Source organism: Erpetoichthys calabaricus, chromosome 1 (genome assembly GCF_900747795.2).
Source record: "Erpetoichthys calabaricus chromosome 1, fErpCal1.3, whole genome shotgun sequence".
Taxonomy (NCBI): Eukaryota; Metazoa; Chordata; class Cladistia; order Polypteriformes; family Polypteridae; genus Erpetoichthys; species Erpetoichthys calabaricus.
In genome coordinates this window covers 182534695-182557624 of record NC_041394.2, presented here as the reverse complement: position 1 = coordinate 182557624, position 22930 = coordinate 182534695, and the positions used below count along the sequence as shown (strand labels likewise).

Here is a 22930-nt window from a genome sequence, read left to right as displayed (position 1 = left end):
TTGTACTGCATCTATTATTTTTAACAGTGCCACTGTCCCTTCACTTAGGTCTCTCTCTCATGCATACCTTGCAAGTCAGGTTAGTTAAGACTGTTCAGCTGGTTAGGAGAGTGTAGGTGGTGTCATAGAAATAAAAGCTCCCTGTAATGTGTCAATCTCATTGTCTCACATACTGCCACAATGGATTAGTATTAGATTCTAAGGTCAACAGGACAACGTATTTATAAATATTAATGTAAAATGAATGCACTCTACTTTGAATATACCTTTTTGTAATCAGGAAGCTCATTTCAGTAGTTAATATACACAAATGAATAAAGTGGCCAGTAATGCAGTTTACCCGATAATTGAAACACGAACACCGATTTAAAAAATAAATAAATAAATACAAAAGACTGCTGTTCCCATTCAGCAGAGAGCACATGAAATTCCACTGCAAGGCCGTGTCAATTCTGGTGTGATGTGAATTAGGGGGTTGCATAGTTACCTGACCACTGATGAAGTAAAGAGTATTTTTAGGGTGCAAATTAAGTAGGCAAAACTGTTTTGCAATATAGTAAATTACTGCAGTGTTACCTCAGTCCCACTGCAGCTTGTCTTCTCATACTGTATGCAATGGAGCACCAAACAGTTTATTGAACTTCACTTTAATAGAGAACAGTTTTTGGAAGGCACACTGCAGTTGCTGCCTGTCTTAAATGACTTAATTGTTGGTGATGTTCTGCCCTAACAGTCATCCCAGGAAAACCTAAACCATTCTGCAAACCTCTGCATTCACCCTACCTGTTCTAAATCATTCCTCCTCTCATCCTTGTGCCATTATTTTATATATATATATATATATATATATATATATATATATATATATATATATATGCGCAATACATTGCTCAGATTAACTGAAGTCGGACTTTTGTTCGAAATGTTTCATTAACAGATAAAAAAAAAAAAAAAAAAAAAAAAATTATGGCATTCAGATACTTTTGAATTTAGCCATCTAACAGTTTTGCACAAAAAAATGTAAGTATTCAAATATATATATACAAAATGAGCCAATTTCATTTGTATCAATTGAATTTCTCCATCTACTCCAATATCCATGAACCTATGCAAGTCACTTTAATTGCTTATGTTCCAAACTATTATATGCAAGTCACTTTAATTGCTTATGTTCCAAACTATTATTCTTTAAATAATTTTGATCAAACAGAGTGGCATTTTATCAAGTATTTCCTGCGTCACAGCTTGGCAATAATATTTAAAATTTGGGAAACTGACGAAGGAACACTTGGTGTGGGTGTAAGGGCTCGTTTATACTTCATGCTCGGAATGCGTACGTGCCCGCATCATGGCTGCCACGCGTTCATTTGATGCGCCCTCTGAGCAGGTCCTCAGAAATTAACGCGATGTGTGCGCGAGTTGCAGTACCTGCAAAAAGTCGGGGGGGCGCAGTGTGCTAAAAGTTGGAATGCGACGTCAGAGTCTCTGTTTACCATCTACATGTGACAGAAAGCCGCTTTGTGGATCCTACGAGATCGGTGTGCGCGCTTTGATGTTTGATAAATGGTTCGATGTAGTGAAGCAAAATGCGGACATACAGATGTATTCGTGGTGCTTTTATATTCAAGCGTCGCATATTCCCAATCGTAATGACACGATACATTTTAAATGTCTCGCATATCGTCTTCTGTGCAGTCTTTTTTTCGAGGGCTTCCTCTGGTCCTGACAGCAGCGGATCGCCAGCAATAGAGCGCCACACTGAGCACATTAAATGTATGATATTCCAACTCTCTGCACATTTAGAATCCTTAGATTTATACTTCATATCACTTTCATGATGAAAAGCATTAAAGTATGTATATTACATTTTACAGATAAATCAGTAATTTCGTTTAAATAATGAATACTGTTAATAATTACACACATGGGGTGACACAGTGGAGGAGCGTTAGCGCTGCTGTCTTGCAGGGAGTCACATCGCTGATATTCCCTGCATGGAGTTTCCATGTTTTCCTGCTGGGTTTCCTCAGTGTGCTCCAGTTTCCTTCCAAAGATATGCAGATTTGGTACTGCTAAAATGACGCTAGTGTATGTGTGTGCTTGTATTCACTTTGCAATGAGCGGAGGGCCTCATCCAGGGATTGTTTCTCACTCGTGCCCAATGCTTGCTGGAATGGACACATTCCTGGATTTAATCAATAAAACATCCTTTTCAGAGATACTTACTGCAGTAAGGTGTCATCGGAATTTAATGGGCGTTCTAGGCAATTCACAACACAGAGAAGCCGAACATGTTCTCACCGTGATAGTATCTCGCACTGCCACCTGGCGGATTCCTCCAGATTTACGTAAAGTACATGCGCAAGTATAAACGCTACAACGCTTGCATAGCAGGACCGCCCGCTGCAGCATGCGTCGCGTGAAGTACAAATCCAGCCTTACACTTTCAGTACAGTGACATCCAAACCCCATTCCACACAGTTCCACCAAAAGCCTTACTCAATCCCAGCAATAATTCATCTTTATTATGTCACATATCACAAAGCTAATTGCAGAAAGTCTACCAAATTGTTATGTAAAGCATAAAGGCTAATACAAAAAAGTAAAATATAAAACAAAAAAACAACACATCATGAATAAAATACTATTTATCTATACAGTTTAGCTAGCCTACTTAGTGTCTCTCTTGAAGCTAAAAGCCAATTTTGAAGGTTCAACCCTTTCTGCCATACATCCAATACATCCATAGAGAAGTAGGGAATTAACCACTTTTATAAATACAGTAATCCCTCGCTATATCGCGCTTCGCCTTTCGCGGTTTCACTCTATCGCGGATTTTATATGTAAGCATGTTCAAATATATATCGCGGATTTCTGCGGACAATGGGTCTTTTAATTTCTGGCACATGCTTCCTCAGTTGGTTTGCCCAGTTGATTTCATACAAGGGACGCTATTGGCATGTGGCTGAGAAGCTACCCTACTTACTTTTCTCTCTCTCTCGCTCTGACATTCTCTGATCCTGACGTAGGGGGATTGAGCAGGGGGGCTGTTCACACACCTAGACGATACGGACGCTTGTCTAAAAATGCTGAAAGATTATCTTCACGTTGCTCCGTTCTGTGCAGCTGATTCGTGAAGCGACATGCTGCACGGTGCTTCGCATACTTAAAAGCACGAAGGGCACGTATTGATTTTTGCTTGTTTGTTTTTCTCTCTCTCTTTCTCTGCTCCTGACGGAGGGGGTGTGAGCTGCCGCCTTCAACAGCTTTGTGCCGCGGTGCTTCGCATACTTAAAAGCCAAACAGCCCTATTGATTTGTTTGCTTTTCTCTCTCTCTCTGACATCATCTGCTCCTGACGCACACTCCTTTGAAGAGGGAGATATGTTTGCATTCTTTTAATTGTGAGACGGATCTGTCATCTCTGTCTTGTCATGGAGCAGAGTTTAAACTTTTGAAAAAGAGACAAATGTTTGTTTGCATTGTTTGAATAAAGTTCCTGTCTCTCTACAACTTCCTGTGTTTCTGTGCAAATCTGTGACCCAAGCATGACAATATAAAAATAACCATATAAACATATGGTTTCTACTTCGCGGATTTTCACCTTTCGCAGGGGGTTCTGGAATGCAACCCCCGCAATGGAGGAGGGATTACTGTATAAAATAAAGAACCCTTTTGGGGACTTGAAGGCACTCATTTTGGTTATACATGGCTATGTATTTATTCTAAAAACAAATAAATAAAAAACCACAAAATACTGGTGTGATCAGTTTGGCCACATGCCATCATAAAAAAATACATTTAAAAAAAAAAAAAAAAAAAAAAAAAAAAAGAGTTCAGTGCTCTCTCTCCCTCCATATTTCTCCTCTATGAAAGAATGTCAACTCTTTCACCCGGTCCAGATTTTAATTGATAATTCAGTTCGTTAGAACTGTGAAATTTAATGACTTGTTGCATCCCTACTAAATACAAGTACAGTACACGTTTAACTTTATCCACTGTCAATGGTAAATCTAGGAAGTCTAGTAAAAATGTCAGTTTTCAAAAAGTTCTATACATGGCCAAGGATCAGGACAGAGTAAAATTTAGCACAGATCAAGCTGGAGCAAGTCAGCAAACTGACCATGTCATCACACCTTGAAATAAAAAAGGGCTTACCTTTTGGGCAGGTGGGCAAATGGGTCTTTTGCCTTGGGCTCAGATGCCAGAACAGCTTCACATTCATCCATTTCCTCTTCTTGTGCAGCTTCTGGCTTCTCTTCCTTCTTCTCTTTCTTTTCTTTTTTTTCAGGCTGTTTTGACTCCTTAGGGGCCTTTTCTTTTTTGGGTGTTGCTTCTTTCTTTGGCTGCAACTCTGCAAATTTCTTAGCTGCAAAATGAGAAAAATACTTTTGTAAAATAAAAAGGAAAGAACTTTAGTCAACTTAATGGATGTTTTAAAGATAAACTCATTCACAAAGTATATCACCTTAATTCTCTGAAAGCATAATGTCACTTATAAACAAAAAAGGTGCCAAAACAGATATTCAAATTAATGTCGTGCACATCTGGCACGTACAGCAAACAGAACCTACCAAGAGGTGTAAGGATCAGCATTTTTATGACCTATTACACTCACATGACAACCCCTCAAAACTAACCCCAAGCCAAGGCATACTATCCAAATTTGCTAGGAAGGTTTCCACCGTTCCTGTCCTACTACAAAACAGAAAATCAGAATAGGCCAATCCTTCAAAAACATTTCAGGTTGCAATGACTGGGTTTTGAGCATTTTGGTTACTGCAGCAATTAAACCAAGTCTAACAGACACCTTACAGTACACTGAACGAAAAAAACAAAATGTTTTCATTACTGACTCTGCTAGACTACCCATCTAGCCCTGCAAAAATCTATTAACTTTAAAGAAATCTAGGATAATATCAATCAAGTATACTAAATCTGCAGGTCACAAACCTACCAATGCATGTGGGGGGGAAAAACTGCCTTATTCTCATCTACAAACCTCTCCTTGCAAAAAAAAATGTAACTTATTGCTTCTTGCTGGCATACACAATGGAATTTGGTAGGGGATAACTAAATGAGCCTTCTGACTAAGATATGCATCTTAGAAAAGTTGCCCAGAATGGACCAACTTACCTAGGAGGGGAGGAAAAGTAGTTCTGAAGCCAATACATCAGTATATAACAAAAATAGGAATTAACTGGGGAAGTGGTGAAAATTAGGGAATGCAATTAAGGACACTTGTAACAGGAGGAATAGCTGACATTATTTAACCTTAAAAATATTTTTTTATACATAATGATTGCACATCAGATAGGCAAACAATTGTGTTACTTGAAACAAGTTTTAATTGCTCTTACCATCAAACTGAGCCATCTTTTCACAAAGCTTTACCTCTCCCAGGACAGCCTTGAATTGTGGTTGATTAATGCATGTGATGAACCAGCGGTTTGTGTTCAAAAATGATTGCCGAAAAGATGGCTCTAGTACCTGGGGAAGACAGTTAAGTTATATCACTGCCTTTGTGCAGGACTGTGGGCTCTAAGGGTCAGAACATTATTATTATATAAATAAAGCTTTACACAATTCTCCAACCCTTTAAGTGTTAAACACCTATTGTATACATTTTACAAATTTCACTTTTCTTTGGTAACACTATAAGCACACAACAATAGCAGCAACATCACAGTATCAAAAAAATTTCCTAAGACAATAGGCCTCAGTTATAGTGCTGTGAGCAATGCGGTTTTGGACCACACTTCAATGCAGAATATGAACTCAGAGATTCTAGGATTTGCTCTTGTGACCTGCCCTCTTGAGCCCAACTTAAAATCTGTGGTCTCAGTTGCAGTCTGGAGATTGAGAGGGCCATTGTAAAACCTTGACTCGATGTTAATGCAACCATTTCTTTGCCAATTTGTATGTGTGCTCTGGGTCTGTGCCTTGTTAGAAGAAGACTTAACCACAGGTCAGTTTCAACCTACAGGCAACCAGATTTTCAGCCAAAATGTTCTGGTATGAAATGGAATCCATTATGCCACTGATCTTAATAAGAGCCCCTGGACCACTGGCAGCAAAACAGCCTCAAAAGAATCAAAGAGCCACCACCATATTTTATGGCGAGTATGACTTGCCATTCTTTGGTTTAAAAAAAAAAAAAAAAAAAACTGCATACAAACAGGACAATAGTATGTGCAGCTAAAAAGTTTAATTTTTGTGTTGCGTGGCCATAAACACACAATTCCACTTGCAACTCCAATTTTGCTTGCCAAAGTTAAGATGCTGGGAATTCGGTCTTGGTCTCAGGAAGGGCTTCCATCAAGGAATTCGTCGAAAAAGCTTCTGGTCATGGAGGTGGCATCTCGCTGTTGATTTTGAGCCAGTGAAACCAGATTCAACTTAACTCTGCAGTTGTGAAACTGAAATCTTTAGGCTCCTCTTTTCCAACTCCTCACCTGTGCATGGGGGAAGACAAGTAGATGTGTACCCTTCTTGGGGAACTTTTAACAGTTCTGTGCCTTTCAGACTTCATTACTATGGCTGTTTGTGATTGGCAATTTCAACTGAATACCTATTTTTGTAACCCTTCAAACTATGAAGCTCGGAGCTTCCCTCAGCCAACAACCCCCGCAACATTGAGATGAGAGCTCTCCAGTTTTACCCATGTTGGAAGACAAAAGATTTAACTGTTTGTTACTTCATATTTATATCCTAGCGAAAATGGTCATTGATAACAATAAAAAAGTTACATCAAAAAACATTAAGGTGGCAGAAACTTTGGTTTTATTTATAGCATTATTCAAATGGTACCAATAATTTTGCTACACGTTTCTAAAATTTGAAAATAACACTTGTAGGAATTTTTATTCAATGAATAGTTAGCAATTTCTCCAGACATTTGAGGAAAATGTAGATAATACATAATGATTCAAAGTCTCACTTTCTAGAGGGGTGCCAATTTTTATGGCTTTGACTATTTCAGGAGGTGGAACTTCAAACGCTTAAACTGATGGGAATAGTCCCTGCTAATCCCATTTCAAATCAAAGGAAACAAGATAGAATTGCAAGTAAAACTAAGACTAGTAATTTTTGATTTTTTAAACTTTTTTTTCTTCAAAGAAATCATGCTGGTGGTTTTCTGCAAAAGATTACCTTTACTCCTCAAGTGCTGTTTAAAAACTTTTGCATGAAATCAAAATTTAAAATGAACTAATAGGGGATAGTTGAAATTTTAGTGAGTAAATTAAATTTTAAATTGGAGTTTTGCAATTCAACTCTCAAGTCAGTGGTTGCTCCATACAGGGAACATGTCCTGGGTTTTCCCAGTGTCTACATGGGTTTCAGCCCACAGTCCAAAGAAATGCTGGCTAGTTGCATACTTCAAAATGCCTTGGACCGGAAGTATTTCAGTTTTTGGAATTTTTTATATATACATGGAGATACCTCGGGGATGGAACCCAAGTCTAAACAAAATTTGTGTTTCAGATATACCTTATTCAGAAAGCCTAAAAGTAAATTTTATTGTATAGGTTTAATAATGGTGTATTAAAGTATATGGACAGGATCATCTGCAGAACACCTGTATCAGCCTTTAAGCAGCAGCAAACAATGGCAGGTTTACAGTCTACACCTACGATGCAGTGTTTAGATTAAAAGGTTACTGTACAAACAGAATAAACAAAACACAGCGAGTAATGCACACAGGTCTTGCAATGTCATTGGTTGATAGACTGGCACCAACAGACTAGAGCCCACATTTCACCTAAGCTGCACCATGCACCACTTTAGAATTGAACAGCCAACTCACCCTCTTGGACATCAATTTGGAAGTGCCATGCAGCACAGTCGTTATGCCTTTCAAAAGCTCAACTGTGAAGATTATGTTGTAAGGAGATATGCTTTATGAATATTGTCCAGCCTCTGACTAGGTATTTCATTTCATACACATTAGTGACCATTGGATTAATTCACTCATTAGGAAATTTGGGCACAATGACTGACCATCTGGGAAATGAGTTACAGTGAGAATATTATGCTTCAGATAGGATTCTACTAACACATACAGTACACCTTGACATTACTTTCCAAGTATGTATTTTAGGGCCTTTATATATGCTTAAAAAAAAAAAAAAAGTGTGCTAGCCAACAGATAAACAAAAAAACAGTTTATCCAGGAGTATACACAATTCCTGCTCGTGCGGTTTAGAATTGGGTCTACAGTTGAAACTGTAATCAGCCAAGAAATCAATGGGACCATGTACACTCCCTTCTTTATAACAGTGGGTCAAAACTAGCTTTGTATACTCTGAATCAGCCTAGACTGGGTTTAGGCTTCACTCTTGCCTGACACCCCGCAGCAACATCTTGAAGATAACCAATAAGAAGTCAATGATGCTGAACAACCACCAGTGGAGCCACATTTCATTTTAAAAGAAACACACTTAACATGTTGCAATTTAACTTGGCCAAGATTAGCAGGTAGAAGATGACATGCTTATGGTAGGACATAGGTATGGGTGCACAATCATGACTTACAGCCGATAAAGATTGACAATTCTGAATCTGCTGTTTGAACTTTACTTTTTTTCATTTCTCAACAGCGAAGAGTCAGAGGGGAGCACCTCCCACATATTATGCACTGTGGAATTTACCGATCTACAAGAGAAAAAAAAGTTGTCCTACATTACCATTCTAAATTTCACTTGCTTTATTTCTCCTTTTTATGCTGCAGTAAGAATGAAGAGCAAATAAAAAACTATTGTGCTACAAGTCGCTTGCACGCATCTACACTACTCACTAAAACACAAATTGATTTAACTACAGTAACCTCAAGCTGAATGTAGCTTACCTAAATCTGCACTGCTGCGACACTATCAGATGGCGTAGGATTAAAGAACAAATGCAGGCATGCTCTCTCTCTGCACATCTGATATCTTTTTCCAGCATTACACAATACTACTACGTTGGCGATACAAAAAGCAAAAAAAAAAAAAAAATTCAGTCTTCAAGATTTGCTACTACAATATGGAAGGCTGCATTAAGACAGCAGTGCATAGTGGTCAGTGCACCATACAGCGCCAAAAAAAAATAACAAAAAAAAACCACACACAAACTAGAATTACCAAAGCCTACGAAAAAACTCGAAAAACCTGGCCCACCTTAAATCCATTCGCACCTCTCGCATCAATGTCTCGATCAACACAAGCAGCCTGCTATCCCATTCCCCTACCAACGCAGAAAGTTCTCAGCTCAAATCTGTTCATCTCCGTGCGAGTTGCCGGGAGTTGTATAGGGTAAATAATAGATCGTTATTTAGAATACATGCATTTCACGTGTGTTCCGCGTCTACAAATATCTATGTAAACACATACAGTGCATCCGGAAAGTATTCACAGCGCATCACTTTTTCCACATTTTGTTATATTACAGTCTTATTCCAAATTGGATTAAACTCACTTTTTTCCCCTCAGAATTCTACACACAACACCCCATGATGACAACGTGAAAAAAGCTTACTTGAGGTTTTTGCAAATTTATTAAAAATAAAAAAACAGAAATCACATCTACATAAGTATTCACAGCCTTTGCTCAATACTTTCTCAATGCACCTTTGGCAGCAATTACAGCCTCAAGTCTTTTTGAATATGATGCCACAAGCTTGGCACACCTATCCTTGGCCAGTTTCACCCATTCCTCTTCGCAGCACCTCTCAAGCTCCATCAGGTTGGATGGGAAGCATCGGTGCACAGCCATTTTAAGATCTCTCCAGAGATATTCAATCGGATTCAAGTCTGGGCTCTGGCTGGGCCACTCAAGGACATTCACAGAGTTGTCCTGAAGCCACTCCTTTGATATCTTGGCTGTATGCTTAGGGTCATTGTCCTGGTGAAAGATGAACCGTTGCCCCAGTCGGAGGTCAAGAGCGCTCTGGAGCAGGTTTTCATCCAGGATGTCTCTGTATATTGCTGCAGTCATCTTTCCCTTTATCCTGACTAGTCTCCCAGTCCCTGCCGCTGAAAAACATCCCCACAGCATGATGCTGCCACCACTATGCTTCACTGTAGGGATGGTATTGGCCTGGTGATGAGTGGTGCCTTTTTTCCTCTAAACGTGACGCCTGACATTCACACCAAAGAGTTCAATCTTTTTCTCATCAGACCAGAGAATTTTCTCTCTCATGGACTAAGAGTCCTTCAGGTGCCTTTTAGCAAAGTCCAGGTGGGCTGCCATGTACCTTTTACTAAGGAGTGGCTTCCGTCTGGCCACTCTACCATACAGGCCTGATTGGTGGATTGCTGCAGAGATGGTTGTCCTTCTGGAAGGTTCTCCTCTCTCCACAGAGGATTTCTGGAACTCTGACAGAGTGACAATCTGGTTCTTGGTCACCTCCCTGACTAAGGCCCTTCTTCCCCGATCGCTCAGTTTAGACGACCGGCCAGCTCTAGGAAGAGTCCTGGTGGTTTCGAACTTCTTCCACTTACGGATGATGGAGGCCACTGTGCTCATTGGGACCTTCAAAGCAGCAGGAATTTTTCTGTAACCTTCCCCAGATTTATGCCTCGAGACAATCCTGTCTCGGAGGTCTACAGACAATTCCTTTGACTTCATGCTTGGTTTGTGCTCTGACATGAACTGTCAACTGTAGGACCTTATATAGACAGGTGTGTGCCTTTCCAAATCATGTCCAATCAACTGAATTTACCACAGGTGGTCTCCAATTAAGCTGCAGAAACATCTCAAGGATGATCAGGGGAAACAGGATGCACCAGAGCTCAATTTTGAGCTTCATGGCAAAGGCTGTGAATACTTATGTACATGTGCTTTCTCAATTTTTTTATTTTTAATAAATTTGCAAAAACCTCAAGTAAACCTTTTTCATGTTGTCATTATGGGGTGTTGTGTGTAGAATTCTGAGGAAAAAATGAATTTAATCCATTTTGGAATAAGGCTGTAACATAAAATGTGGAAAAAGTGATGCGCTGTGAATACTTTCCGGATGCAATGTAGTTAAAACAAACATTTTTCATGTTTTAGTAATAATTGACAAAATGTAGACATGAAGTATATAATGTGTGAAGCCTGAAGTCCATATATCAAATAAACACTTTCAGAAAAGGTTCAAGTATAACAAAACAAGTGTGCTTTTATTCAAGCATTGTAAGAACTCTCATTAGAGTGCAACATTGACACGTCCTTAATACAACCGCTTTGGAGGTGCAGCGGTAAGAGTTGCCGACTCTTAATCAAGACATTCGTGGTTCAATGCTGGACGCCTCCATTTTGAGTGGTGAGCTACTCTTAGTCTTACTATTACTGAACCAAAATAGGTTACAGACTAAAATCAAATATAACAGCCGATGTAAATTTATGGTACTTGTAAAAGTTTTTATTTTTTTTATTTTTTTTTTAAATCGACTTATTTTCTCAGTCACGTTCATGCTCACCCTGATATGACACTGCTGTTTTCAAATAAAAACATGCTATAGCAGAGATGAACTCAGATGAGGACGAGGGTTCTACATCGGAAAAAGAGAACAAAAGCCCTCCCTGCAAGAAACACCCACTCACATTAAAAGAACAAATGCAGCTACACCAGGAGTAAAGGCGAAAGATGGCAATGCTTGGATGCAGCAACACGTTGGGCGTCCTCCTGCCAGTCAGTCTGCTCCATACCTGTCCTTCATTGAAACAGCATGGTTTATAGAGCTCACCAAGGTATCGTGCAAAGTCCTGTTTGCGATCATGTTCTGTGATATTCTTTATATGAAAACCATGCATATGTTACTTATATAAAAGCCAGATCGAATGGGATTTACCTCGATTCATTTACTTATCTTCCTACAGTGTAAAGTCACAAGTAGACTGCAGTGCTTCCTCCATTTGATCAACAAGGGCATGCCGACACTGTACATGTGAAATAAAGGGAGTTTAGCTGCAGGTGGAAGCTCCTGTCACACCCTATGCAATTGTGATCTTATTTAGGAAAAGATCCCAGTCGCCCCACGAGAGAAAGACTTTCTGAGACTAAGGTCATAAAGCTTATGAAACCGTTTCTGGTCAAATGCAGAACTGTAACAGATGCGTGAAGCTTTGCATCATTACAATGGGGACTATGCCATGCTTGCATTACCTATGCAAGAGAGAAGAAAAGCACTACAAAAATATTTCTATGTCAGCATTTAAGTGTGATGATTTGCTTCACCGTATCAAACCATTTATTAAGCATTGAAACACACACACATTGATCCCATATGATCTGCTTGCTGTCATATGTTGACAGTAAACAGAGACTGATGTCATGTTCCAACTTGAACAACACTGCCCCATTTTTTTTGCTGGTACTGCAACTTGTGCACACGTTGCATTAATTTGAGGACATGCTCAGGGAATGCATCAACTGAACTCTGGGACAGGTGGCAGCCATGAGGCGGTGTGTGTACACGTTCACAGCATGAAATATAAACCATCCCTAAGGCAGCTGGTCACTTCAAGGCTGTGTCTTAAAGGCCGAAGAGGATTATGACAGCTTACACCAGGGGTCTTAAACTCAAATTGGCTTTTGGCCACTTGTAGTACTGTCATGTCATACAAGGGCCTCATGAATGTTCAAGTACAGCAAGAGATTGTAATATTCTTTAAATCTTATTTCCATTACTAACATTTTTTCAAAGCAAACTGTACTCTAAATACATTACTTTTAAATATGCAATTCTTTTTTCATTAAATTAACTTAAATAAAAGTTTAAACTTTGCATTAACCAAAACACACACAATACCTGAATACATTTGAACTTCTATTCTACTTCTATCCAGAAACTTGGCAGCGTTTCTGCTCACACAGACTTGCCACATTTGCCCTAATGGAGTTTACAGCTGAAACGGAGTACAGCTTCAAGATTAGCATGAGTAAACTTACACTTATACTTGCATTTAAAGTTCATAGCGGAGAAAAGTTTCTCACACATATGTGCTTCCAAAAAGGCACATTGCCTGACTGAACTCTTTGGACAGCTCTGGAAAGGATGGAGGTAATTATCAAATAAACACTTTCAGAAAAGGTACAAGTATATTCCATTTTGGAATAAGGCTGTAACATAACAAAATGTGGAAAAAGTGATGCGCTGTGAATACTTTCCGGATGCACTGTATGTATCACTCCTGAATGCTGTGCCATCCTCCATAAAAGAGATCTACATGTTGAAAATGTAGCTATTTTTGGCAAAAAGCTGGGTTTGCCATAATTTCAATTTTGTGGTGAAGGCTTTCACACTTTCATAAGCTGCTGTGATGAGCTGATCAGTGGTCTGTAGATTCAAGTTAAGTATGTTCAGCTCCTGTTTAATGGCCACAACAAAGCAAGATCCATGACCCATTGTGGATCTTCCAACTCATGAACATCCATTCTGCCATTTGCCATGAAATTTGTCATCTCTGTTCTCAACACAAAATCTCTTCAGGATATTTCCCCTGCTGAGCCAGTGCACCTCAGTAAAGTACACCACCATAAGTTGACTCAGTTTCTTCTAAAAAGGTTCTGAACTGCCGATGCTGTAAACTCTTTGAACCGGATGTAATTAATACATTTCAGAACAAGACATGTTAAAATTTTAAGCATTTGCTGCACAGTGCTTGTTAATGAATAATGAAGTGTAAAACTACTGCTGGATCAGCTTTTTCCTCTTCTTAATTTTTTTTTTTCCAACCAACACTACTAGTCGATTTTGTTTGCCTGTCATGGACAGGGCTCCATCTGAGGTGATGCCTACCAGTTTGTTCCATGGCAAACCAGCACGCTGAAACACGTCACACAGAAGAAGATTTATATCATTCCCTGTGGTACGGCTGTGCATCGGAAATAAACTTCGCAATTCTTCAGTTACATCAAAGTGGGAATTAACACCCCTCATGAAAATCGCTAGTTGAGCATTGTCGGTTTTGTTGGTGCTTTTGTCAAGCGCCACGGAGTACGTAGTAAATGCTGATAAGGAGGTATTTTTAAACAAGTGCGTCTTTTCTAGACACAATATTTCAGTGACTTAACATACAGTTCTTAAGAAACTGTCATTCACTGAATGGATTTCCTGCCTTGGTGATTAACTCACTTAACACAATTTGCTTCCACCGCACCATCAGCATCCTTCTTTGCGAAAAAGACTTTGCTGTAATTTCAGACCTTTGTGTAGCTAGTTTTTCCTCCCTGTTCTCCCCAATACTTATCATACTGTTCTCCATGTTTAGTCAAGTAATGACGTTTGAGATTATATTCTTTCAAAACAGTGACTTTTTCTTTGCATACAAGACAGGTGGCATTTCCACTGAATTCCACAAAAAAAAAAAAAAATACTGTAATATGTCAATCTTTCTTGAAATTGTCTGTGTTCAGCATCCACCTTCCTTTTTGGTTTGGAAAGGGACAATTTTTATTGACAACCAAGCAAATGAATTCCAAAATTTTTTTTTACCTTGCTTAAAAAAAAAGCAAATTTGCACCAAATAACAGAACTGAAAGAATGATGTTAATTTGGACTTAAACGAGTAAAAGGAAGTAGGCGAAAACAGTTAAATTTAGCATCCGCAGGCCAGATTGCATTATTTTGTCAACATCATACAGGCCGGTGGGAAGGGGACAGAAGGCCAGAATTGGGCTGTGGACCGGGAGTTTCAGACCCCTGGCTTAGTCTTAAATTTTCTCCCATATTAGCATAAGCAATATAGCAATTGCCTATTTTACACACCACAAGGTATGAAAATTATATTTCTTCTTGGAAACCAACTTCCATGGAGTTTAAAAAAAAAAAAAAAAAAAAAAAAAAAAAAAAATTACATTCATAACAAATGTGCACATATACAAAGATTTGCATCTAGGTGCAAGTCACCTTGGAACATATTGATTTGCGTTCTTTCACTCAATGGGTACTGCATGCAGACGATTACTTCATGTGCGAGTACCCTTTAAAAGTAGGCATTCCCTGAAAATCTTTTGTCCCAAAAAAAAAAAAAAAAAAAAACCACACAAAACATACATACACACAGCTGAATCTAAAATTAATGGTGAAGTCATTAGCAATTAAAAGACCAGGCTGCCCCACTAACTTCAACCCTCACATTTCCCAAAAGAATCCTGAAGAAACCCAGACTTAAAAAAAAAAAAAAAAAGAATTACTCGCCACAATCAATAAGATGTACAAATAAACTGACAGGAAAGCTTCATCAGCACCTATGATCTTCCAATTAAGCAGAAAGTAAAATTTCTATAGATGTATCAGCTGTTGGGGTGAAGTACATATAAGCTACTCTACTGTATACAAATATTAAATTCAGTAACCATAAATTCTTGGCATTGCTGTAAATACAATTGTACAGCCTGCAACATTTATGGGATAAAAATACTGACAGGAGTGGTTATAGGCACAGCACAAAGCAGAGGAAACCAAGATATACAGTATATTCACACATTTATGTATTTTCATCTGACCAGTGTGGCAAGTGATATTACACATTTTATTTTCATGACAGTAGTCCACCCCAACCACACACATTATCAACAGACATCGGGAACAACTTGCAACTTCAGTGTTCACAGCCTTGTTGTACACACCATACAATAATACTTATCAGAAAGTTGAACACTTGGTATGAGGCAAAACAAAGCACACTTCAGACTAAAAATACAATCTAAAAAGCATAGACTGCACTTACTTGTTTATAAAGCCACAGTAGAGAGCAGACCACTGTAATATCTGCCAAGGTGAGTCTCTCACCCACCAGAAATGTTCTAGACTGAAGATGCTCATTCAAAACACTCAAAACTTTCCGCACTTCCTCCTTAGCATGCTCTGTTGCCTATTTGAAAGAAAAAAAGGGCTTGAATCCGGCACCGAGACGCACTATGAAACTCCTACTAAGGATTTCCAAGGCCTTCTTGGAAAAGCTGAAATGCAAGCAATGACACAAATTTACTGCAAAGCTCTTAATGATATAGACTAATGCTTTAAAAATACTATATATAAGAGGAAGAGTAAAAGAACACACTTTTGAGAGATTGAAACATGCATTGATGGTTAACTTTGCCTACCTGCTTATTGTACTGCATAATGCCCAAGGTAGGGAAAACCCAGGTGCTAGCAGGTGGGACAATCTCAGAGTCAGCAAAACTAACCCACTGCAAAACCTGAGCAGCTGCTTCCTTTGTAGAACCTCTAAGTGCTTCAGATGACACTAGAACAAGCAAAGAGACAAAACACATGCATATCAGGGAGTACTTGCATAAAAAATGAGAATGTAACTGCAAATCTAAAGCCAAGTCAAGGTTAAATGCATTCCTTTCATACATAAATCTGATCAGATCTGGTGGCAATCTATGAAAGTTAAAATGTTAACAAAAATTAAAAACAAATCAACTAAGCAAATAAACATGATGGGCTGATGGATTGCCATGCTGTCCTTTTCTCTATCCATTATCAAGCTCACAATCAATGTGAATCAGAGATCTTCTAACAGCATTCTCAATTAGATTCTTTAAGCCACCATATATCAAAAACTGAACTCAAGACTAAGAACAGTATAATCAACAGCAGCAAGTCAGAAAATAGATGTGCCATTTCACCACTAACCAAATAAGCACAAACATTTAGAAAACTAAAGGTTATACACACTGCAACCTAATGCTGATAGTACTAGAGGAGGGTAAACCCTTAATTCAGGGTTATGAGTATCAGCTAGCATTGCATTCTTTTACTAAGCAATGTTTTCCCTTTGCCACAATTTATATTTACCAGTTATGAAATACCTCTTCAATCTGAACTAAGCTCACACATTCATATATAACACCTTTGAATAAGCAACTGATTATAAAGTAACACACAGAAAAACAGGTCTCATTGAGGATAAGAGATACCACTCTGAAGGTTTAAATCATTTTCTGATCCGAATTGTTTTTTTCCTATTATAATATGATTCACAGCGAGTCAATGACTACAGCAGTTTTTGGGAAAATGGCAAATTCAGCTTAATATATGAAAAAGGACACTTGAAAGTAAAAAAGCATGTCACATATATAAATGTGGGGCTAATCTGTTTGGAGACATTTTTTTTTTTGTTCAATCATGGTGTGCTGTTTTTACCTGCCTTATGTGAACCTTAAATTGATTACATTTTACTCAAAACCGCATCATCTTCAACAGTGCCTTAGGATACCAATAGCCCAAACATAAAATGAAAGTCTGAAACCTTACAAAACACATTCACCTTAATCCTCCTATTTTCTCAAGACAAGTGTGTGTTTTGCACCAATTTAAGAATCAAATATTCTACTTTTAAACAACACTTTTACCACACTCTTTGGAACGGTCTGCCTGTAGCAATTTGGCTCAGAATATCACTACAATTAAAACCGTATGTAAAAATATATCATTAAAAGTTGAATACATTTATAAAAACAATTCCCACTAACTCACTCTAGGTTTTAGAAAAGCTACAACTAAATTTACTGGCATAAAGTATGGGCATATGCATTTTTATTGTTTGATGCATGGACAGGGGTAGCACATGCATTAGTAGTACAAGAATGTATTTCAGTATATGCATTTGGTCCTCGTAACTTTCAACTTTACTTACTGGGAAAAATATCTTCCAAACAAGATGAAGGATAGCTGGAAACTAATGTTTAACACTGTTCACAATGTCACTGGAACAACTCCCTTTTGGTTGGATATGTCCATTTTTTATTTATTTTTCTTTAACAATGGTACTATTAGCAGAACCCACTCTAGAGTATATGCATCTTGGTGGGTTTTACTGGAAATTTAGCCACATATGTACTACTGGTGAACCCCAGTAACACAAATGCTACAAGGGTATACATTTTCCCCAGGCTGTAACCCCTACAACCCCCCCGTGTCCCACTCAGGTCACTTTTAACTAGTTTGTTCTAGCTCAGACCTGAGACGGAAATATTTTGCATTGCTATTTTCACAATCGGACAATACAGTGATTTGCAAATTATTCTAAGTAAACAGTCTATAAACATCAGAAAAAGGTAGAACCACCAAGGTTATTTTGTACATTTAGGTTACACAATATTGGTTACAACCAGGCCTGCCTTAGCTATGGGGGAGGGACTACCACAAAAAAAAAAAACAACGATAATGATATCTGGACTTGTTACCAGTAAAGCAACCAATAAAGAGCAGGACTCTTTTGTAACACAAACTTGTATTGAGAAAGTTGAAATTGAGCAGAGTGGCAGTATGAATAAAATAAAAAAAGGAGGAAAAGCACATCTATGTGAGACGGCACACTTTCCACATGGCACAAGAAAGAGAGAGGCATTCTTCACATACTTTCACTGCAGCTTGCAGTGGAGCCTTGTGTAGCCCATAGAAAAAAAAGTTATGCATTGAAAGTAATTCATGCATATTTCTATGTTAAGCTATTGATGTATATATACACAAGCACATATCGCTGGATTTGAGGAAACCAATTTCACTGTACACCGCATTCCAAATTATTATGTAAATTGTAGTGCAGTGTGCCCAGAACTACATGAAGACTAATTTTCAAACAGTCTTATTTACAGATGAGTGCCGTGCAACCCTGGATGGTCCAGATGGATGGAGTGGTGGATGGTTGATGGACAGCCACCATGTCCCAACAAGGCTGCGACGTCAACAAGGAGGTGGCAGAGTCATGTTTTGGGCCAGAATCATGGGGAGAGAGCTGGTCGGCCCCTTTAGGGTCCCTGAAGGTGCGAAAATGACCTCTGCAAATTATGTGGAGTTTCTGACTGACCACTTTCTTCTATGGTACAAAAAGAAGAACCGTGATTTCCGTAACAAAATCATCTTCATGCATGACAATGCACCATCTCATGCTGCAAGGAATTTCTCTGCATCATTGGCTGCTATCGGCATAAAAAGGAGAGAAACTCATGGTGTGGCCCCCATCATCCCCAACCTCAATCCTATTGAGAACCTTTGGAGCATCCTGAAGCAAAAGACCTATGAAGGTGGGAGGTAGTTTACATCCAAACAGCAGCTCTGGGAGGCTATTCTGACATCCTGCAAAGAAATTCAAGAAAAACTCTCCAAAAACTCACAAGTTCAACGGATGCAAGAATTGTGAAGCTGCTATCAAATAAGGGGTTCTATGTTAATATGTAACGTCACCTGTTAAGATGTTTTTGATTGAAATAGCTTTTGATTTCAGTAAACATGACCTCCTAATGCTGCAAATTCAACAAATGACCATTTTCAGTTCTTTACAACCTATAAAATGTTTTGAAACTGTGTTGTGCATAATAATTTGGAACAGTGCATTTTAAGTTTATTTTTGAAAAACATACCGTTATCATTAGGAGGTTTGTTCAGTAACATTCGAATTATACTCTAATGGTTGAGGACTCCTGCGGTGGGCTGGCGCCCTGCCCGGGGTTTGTTTCCTGCCATGTGCCCTGTGTTGGCTGGAATTGGCTCCAGCAGACCCCCCGTGACCCTGTGGTTAGGATATAGCCAGTTGGATAATGGGTGGGTGGATGGATGGATGGATGATTGACGAATCAAAAATTATGCTGACTGCCATTTGCATCGACTATTTAGGAAAATCAGAAAAATATCATTTGTATAATAATTTGGAATGCGGTGTATTTTTAGGATCAATGAAAAACGGGCATATTCAAACCGCAGCCCGCAGATGACATGCATCCCGGAAGTAACATCTGAATGGCTCAGCTCGTGGTCCCACCAGAAACCGTAGAGAAAAACCAAGAGAAAAAACACAAAAAAAACACCATCAGAAAATCCTACAGTAGCACAGACCAAGAATGCAACACACTGCATAGCCTAGCAACACTCAACCCACAATGCAGAGCATTGCTGTGTATCTGGAAGAGAAGGTAGTAGTCCAAGATACAGCAATATTTCTTTTTTAGCGGTATGTGCCATACTTGCACCTCAGCCGCAACAGCTGGTGTGGACATCGACTACATATTAAAAGATACTATAATAAATTGTGTGCTAAGTCTTAATTTTATTCCAGTTTCATCAAGTGAGTGACATCATGGGTTTTCATAAATTAATCTAATTGTTACTCCAATGAAAGCCTCGCTACTGACAAGCACGGTCTCCGCCCTTCTCTTCATACAATTGGATAGCCCTTCATTCATACGTTTCGATACTGCAGATTCACGGATGTCACAAGTAGGTGGGCGGTATGACCAAATTCTATATCACGGTATTTTTCTAAATTCTGCCTGTTTCACGGTATCAGACGGTATTTTTTTCCCCATGCATGAGTGGATGTTAACCACATTTTCCACTGCAATTACTGCAGTAGACTGGCTAAGAATAACCTATTAGATTGTTATGAGAATTGTACATCGTACAAAAAGACATTTTAATGTGCACACAAGTATTAATCCAGGTTTGCATGGCCCCATAAAGTGATAGTGCCACCTCCTTGAAAACTAAACAGAAGGAATCACATTGCATGACAGATGCAGTCAAAATATAGAACCTTTAATTGAACAAATTTTGCAAAAGCTTAAACTATGATTTTGACAACATATTTTCAACCATCCAAAGAGGCATTTAGACTTAGTAAAATATCCAGAGGCGTTTGTCAAAAGTTGGATTGCACTGAACACGTCTTAGAAAAGGAATAAATAGTAAATATTTTTTGTAAACCAACTACACTTTCTGTTAATGTTAACAATCTCTGTCCACTGACACGTTAAAGTGACTTTTTAAACAATTTTACCATCATTAAACTGCATAATATTTAAACTAATAAATAATAACAATAAAATACGTAATAGTATTACTGATAGCTGCACCATTACTTCAAGGCTTCAAGCCCAGGTGCATTACACAGTACTCACCAAATTAAAACAAGTGCAACTTGGTGATGACATCTTACCAACTGTACCATCATTTAGGCAAACTGCATTAATATGAACCTTGCTTCAAGCTAAGCTATATACATAAATAATAAAAACTGCAACTGGCATTTATAATGCTGTTTGTGGTACAGTAATCCCTCACTTATCGCAGGAGATAGGTTCCAAGGCCGACCGCGATAACTGAATTTCCGCGAAGTAGGGACACTATATTTATTTAATTATTTAACGTGTATTTGGACGTTTTTAAACCCTCCCTGTATTGTTTACAACCCACCGTTTACTCTATTAAAAACAGGGACAACTAAGCACTATGAAATCGGTAGATAAGTTTACACTTACTGTATAGCGAAGTACATGTAGCAGCTTGTAGGCGGTCATGACGTCGTCGACCTTGTTGCAAAGATTCCTAAAGCAGATTCCATCCAGACTACTGCCTTATCACGTCCACTTGCAACTCGTTTTGCACCCTGATTAAAGGACACTGCGGCCGTAGATCTTATATGCTTTTCCTCCTTTTTAAATAAAAAGAATCGATGTCCTGCAGCAGTGTAGCTGTTCCCTTCCTTCAACATATCCAAAACTTTTACCTTTTCTGCAATCATTTGCATCTTCTGTTGGTGCTTGGACACGGCCCCTGAAGCATTAGCACGTTAATGATGAATGAGTGAGATGAGACTTCCTGGTTAATGCAACACTCCGTCGCTGAGCCAATTAGCAGCACACAGGAACTAAACTGCGTGCTCTGATTGGGTAGCTTCTCAGCCATCCGCCAATAGCATCTCTTGTATGAAATCAACTGGGCAAACCAACTGAGGAAGCAAGTAAAAAGACCCATTGTCCGCAGAAACCCGTGAAGCAGCAAAAAATCCGCTTTATGTATTTAGATATGCTTACATATAAAATCCGCGAAGTCGTGAATCCGCGAAAAGTGAACCGTGAAGTAGCGAGGGATTACTGTATAGCCCTATGGAAGCGCATTAGGGCCACTGTGAAGAAAAAAAACAAACTATATGTCGAGAATAAATTTGACATGTCGACTATGTCAAGATTAAAGTCGACATTTCCACTTTATTGTCGTAGTTTATTTTATAATTAAAGTAGAATGTTGTAAACTAAACTTCATCCTAAAATCAAGGTTTAATTTACTAGATTTTCTCAAACCCTGTCACAAGTTAATGCAGCACATCAAATACTTTGGGTTAAGTGTTCCCCGACCCAGTCGTTAATCACTACGCTTCTTAAACTGACTTCCTCCGCACTAAGAGCAGGCGCCTGCAGCAATCACCGCACAGAATCCATTCACTTCATGATATTCCTGCTCTCTACCAAAACCCCAGTTCCTATCTTTCCTTTTTCTTTCTCCACATTACCAATCACCACACGATACACGTCTTTGTGAAATTAAAACTAGTTATTAACTTAGCCGACGGAGTGTTCAGAGCTTTAAAAACATCTTCGTTATACATGTTTAATTATGCCATCCATTCAGAGTTGCGCCCATCTCTGAACGAGTCACCAGCACATCGCAGGATCAATACAAGCAAAACATACACTAGCAAGTACAAAAACAAGTACAACTTGGCTTGCAGTATTACCAGTAGTATAGAAACAGTATTTACACATCTGACCTTTTAAAACTAAAGTATCTCCAGGCGACGGACGTGACTCCTTTTTTTCGGCAGAAGTTCTTCTGTTCAACTTTACTTTTAGTTCAGTTTCGGAATGCTCTCTGTCCATTTTCACCGCGCGGCATACCTATGCTACCGCCCACTATTTGGTGGTGCAGCAGTGAAAAAGAGCCCTAGTGCAACAAATCTGTGTTTAGCGGTGTAGCAGTGAAAAAGGTCCCCACTTGAACAGTTTCCCGCTGCGCCACGTTCCGAACGTCGTTTAGGCAATTTAAACGGGTGTTGCGGTATAAGAAAAATCCATATCATAAAAAAAATAAAAAACGGTTTTCGGTATGAACCGGTATACCGCCCAGCACTAGTCACAAGGACAATGATCAGCCATTGACACTCAAAGCAAAGAACAA

At 38.8% G+C, this 22930-nt stretch overlaps 2 protein-coding genes across 2 annotated transcripts in view; both read right to left on the bottom strand.

The window, feature by feature from the left end:
- polr2g (RNA polymerase II subunit G) overlaps nucleotides 1–22930 on the bottom strand; it is a 236776-nt gene that overhangs the window by 166273 nt on the left and 47573 nt on the right. The gene's annotated exons all lie outside the window — the stretch shown is intronic.
- The window catches only part of eef1g (eukaryotic translation elongation factor 1 gamma), a 69168-nt gene that overhangs the window by 39842 nt on the left and 6396 nt on the right, over nucleotides 1–22930 (bottom strand). Inside the window, exons 4-7 of the mRNA XM_028809608.2 lie at nucleotides 16075–16217; nucleotides 15699–15842; nucleotides 5360–5489; nucleotides 4158–4368 (exon numbers count right to left, since the gene is read on the bottom strand). Coding sequence (XP_028665441.1) covers nucleotides 4158–4368; nucleotides 5360–5489; nucleotides 15699–15842; nucleotides 16075–16217 — 628 coding nt within the window. The remainder of the gene's footprint in view (nucleotides 1–4157; nucleotides 4369–5359; nucleotides 5490–15698; nucleotides 15843–16074; nucleotides 16218–22930) is intronic.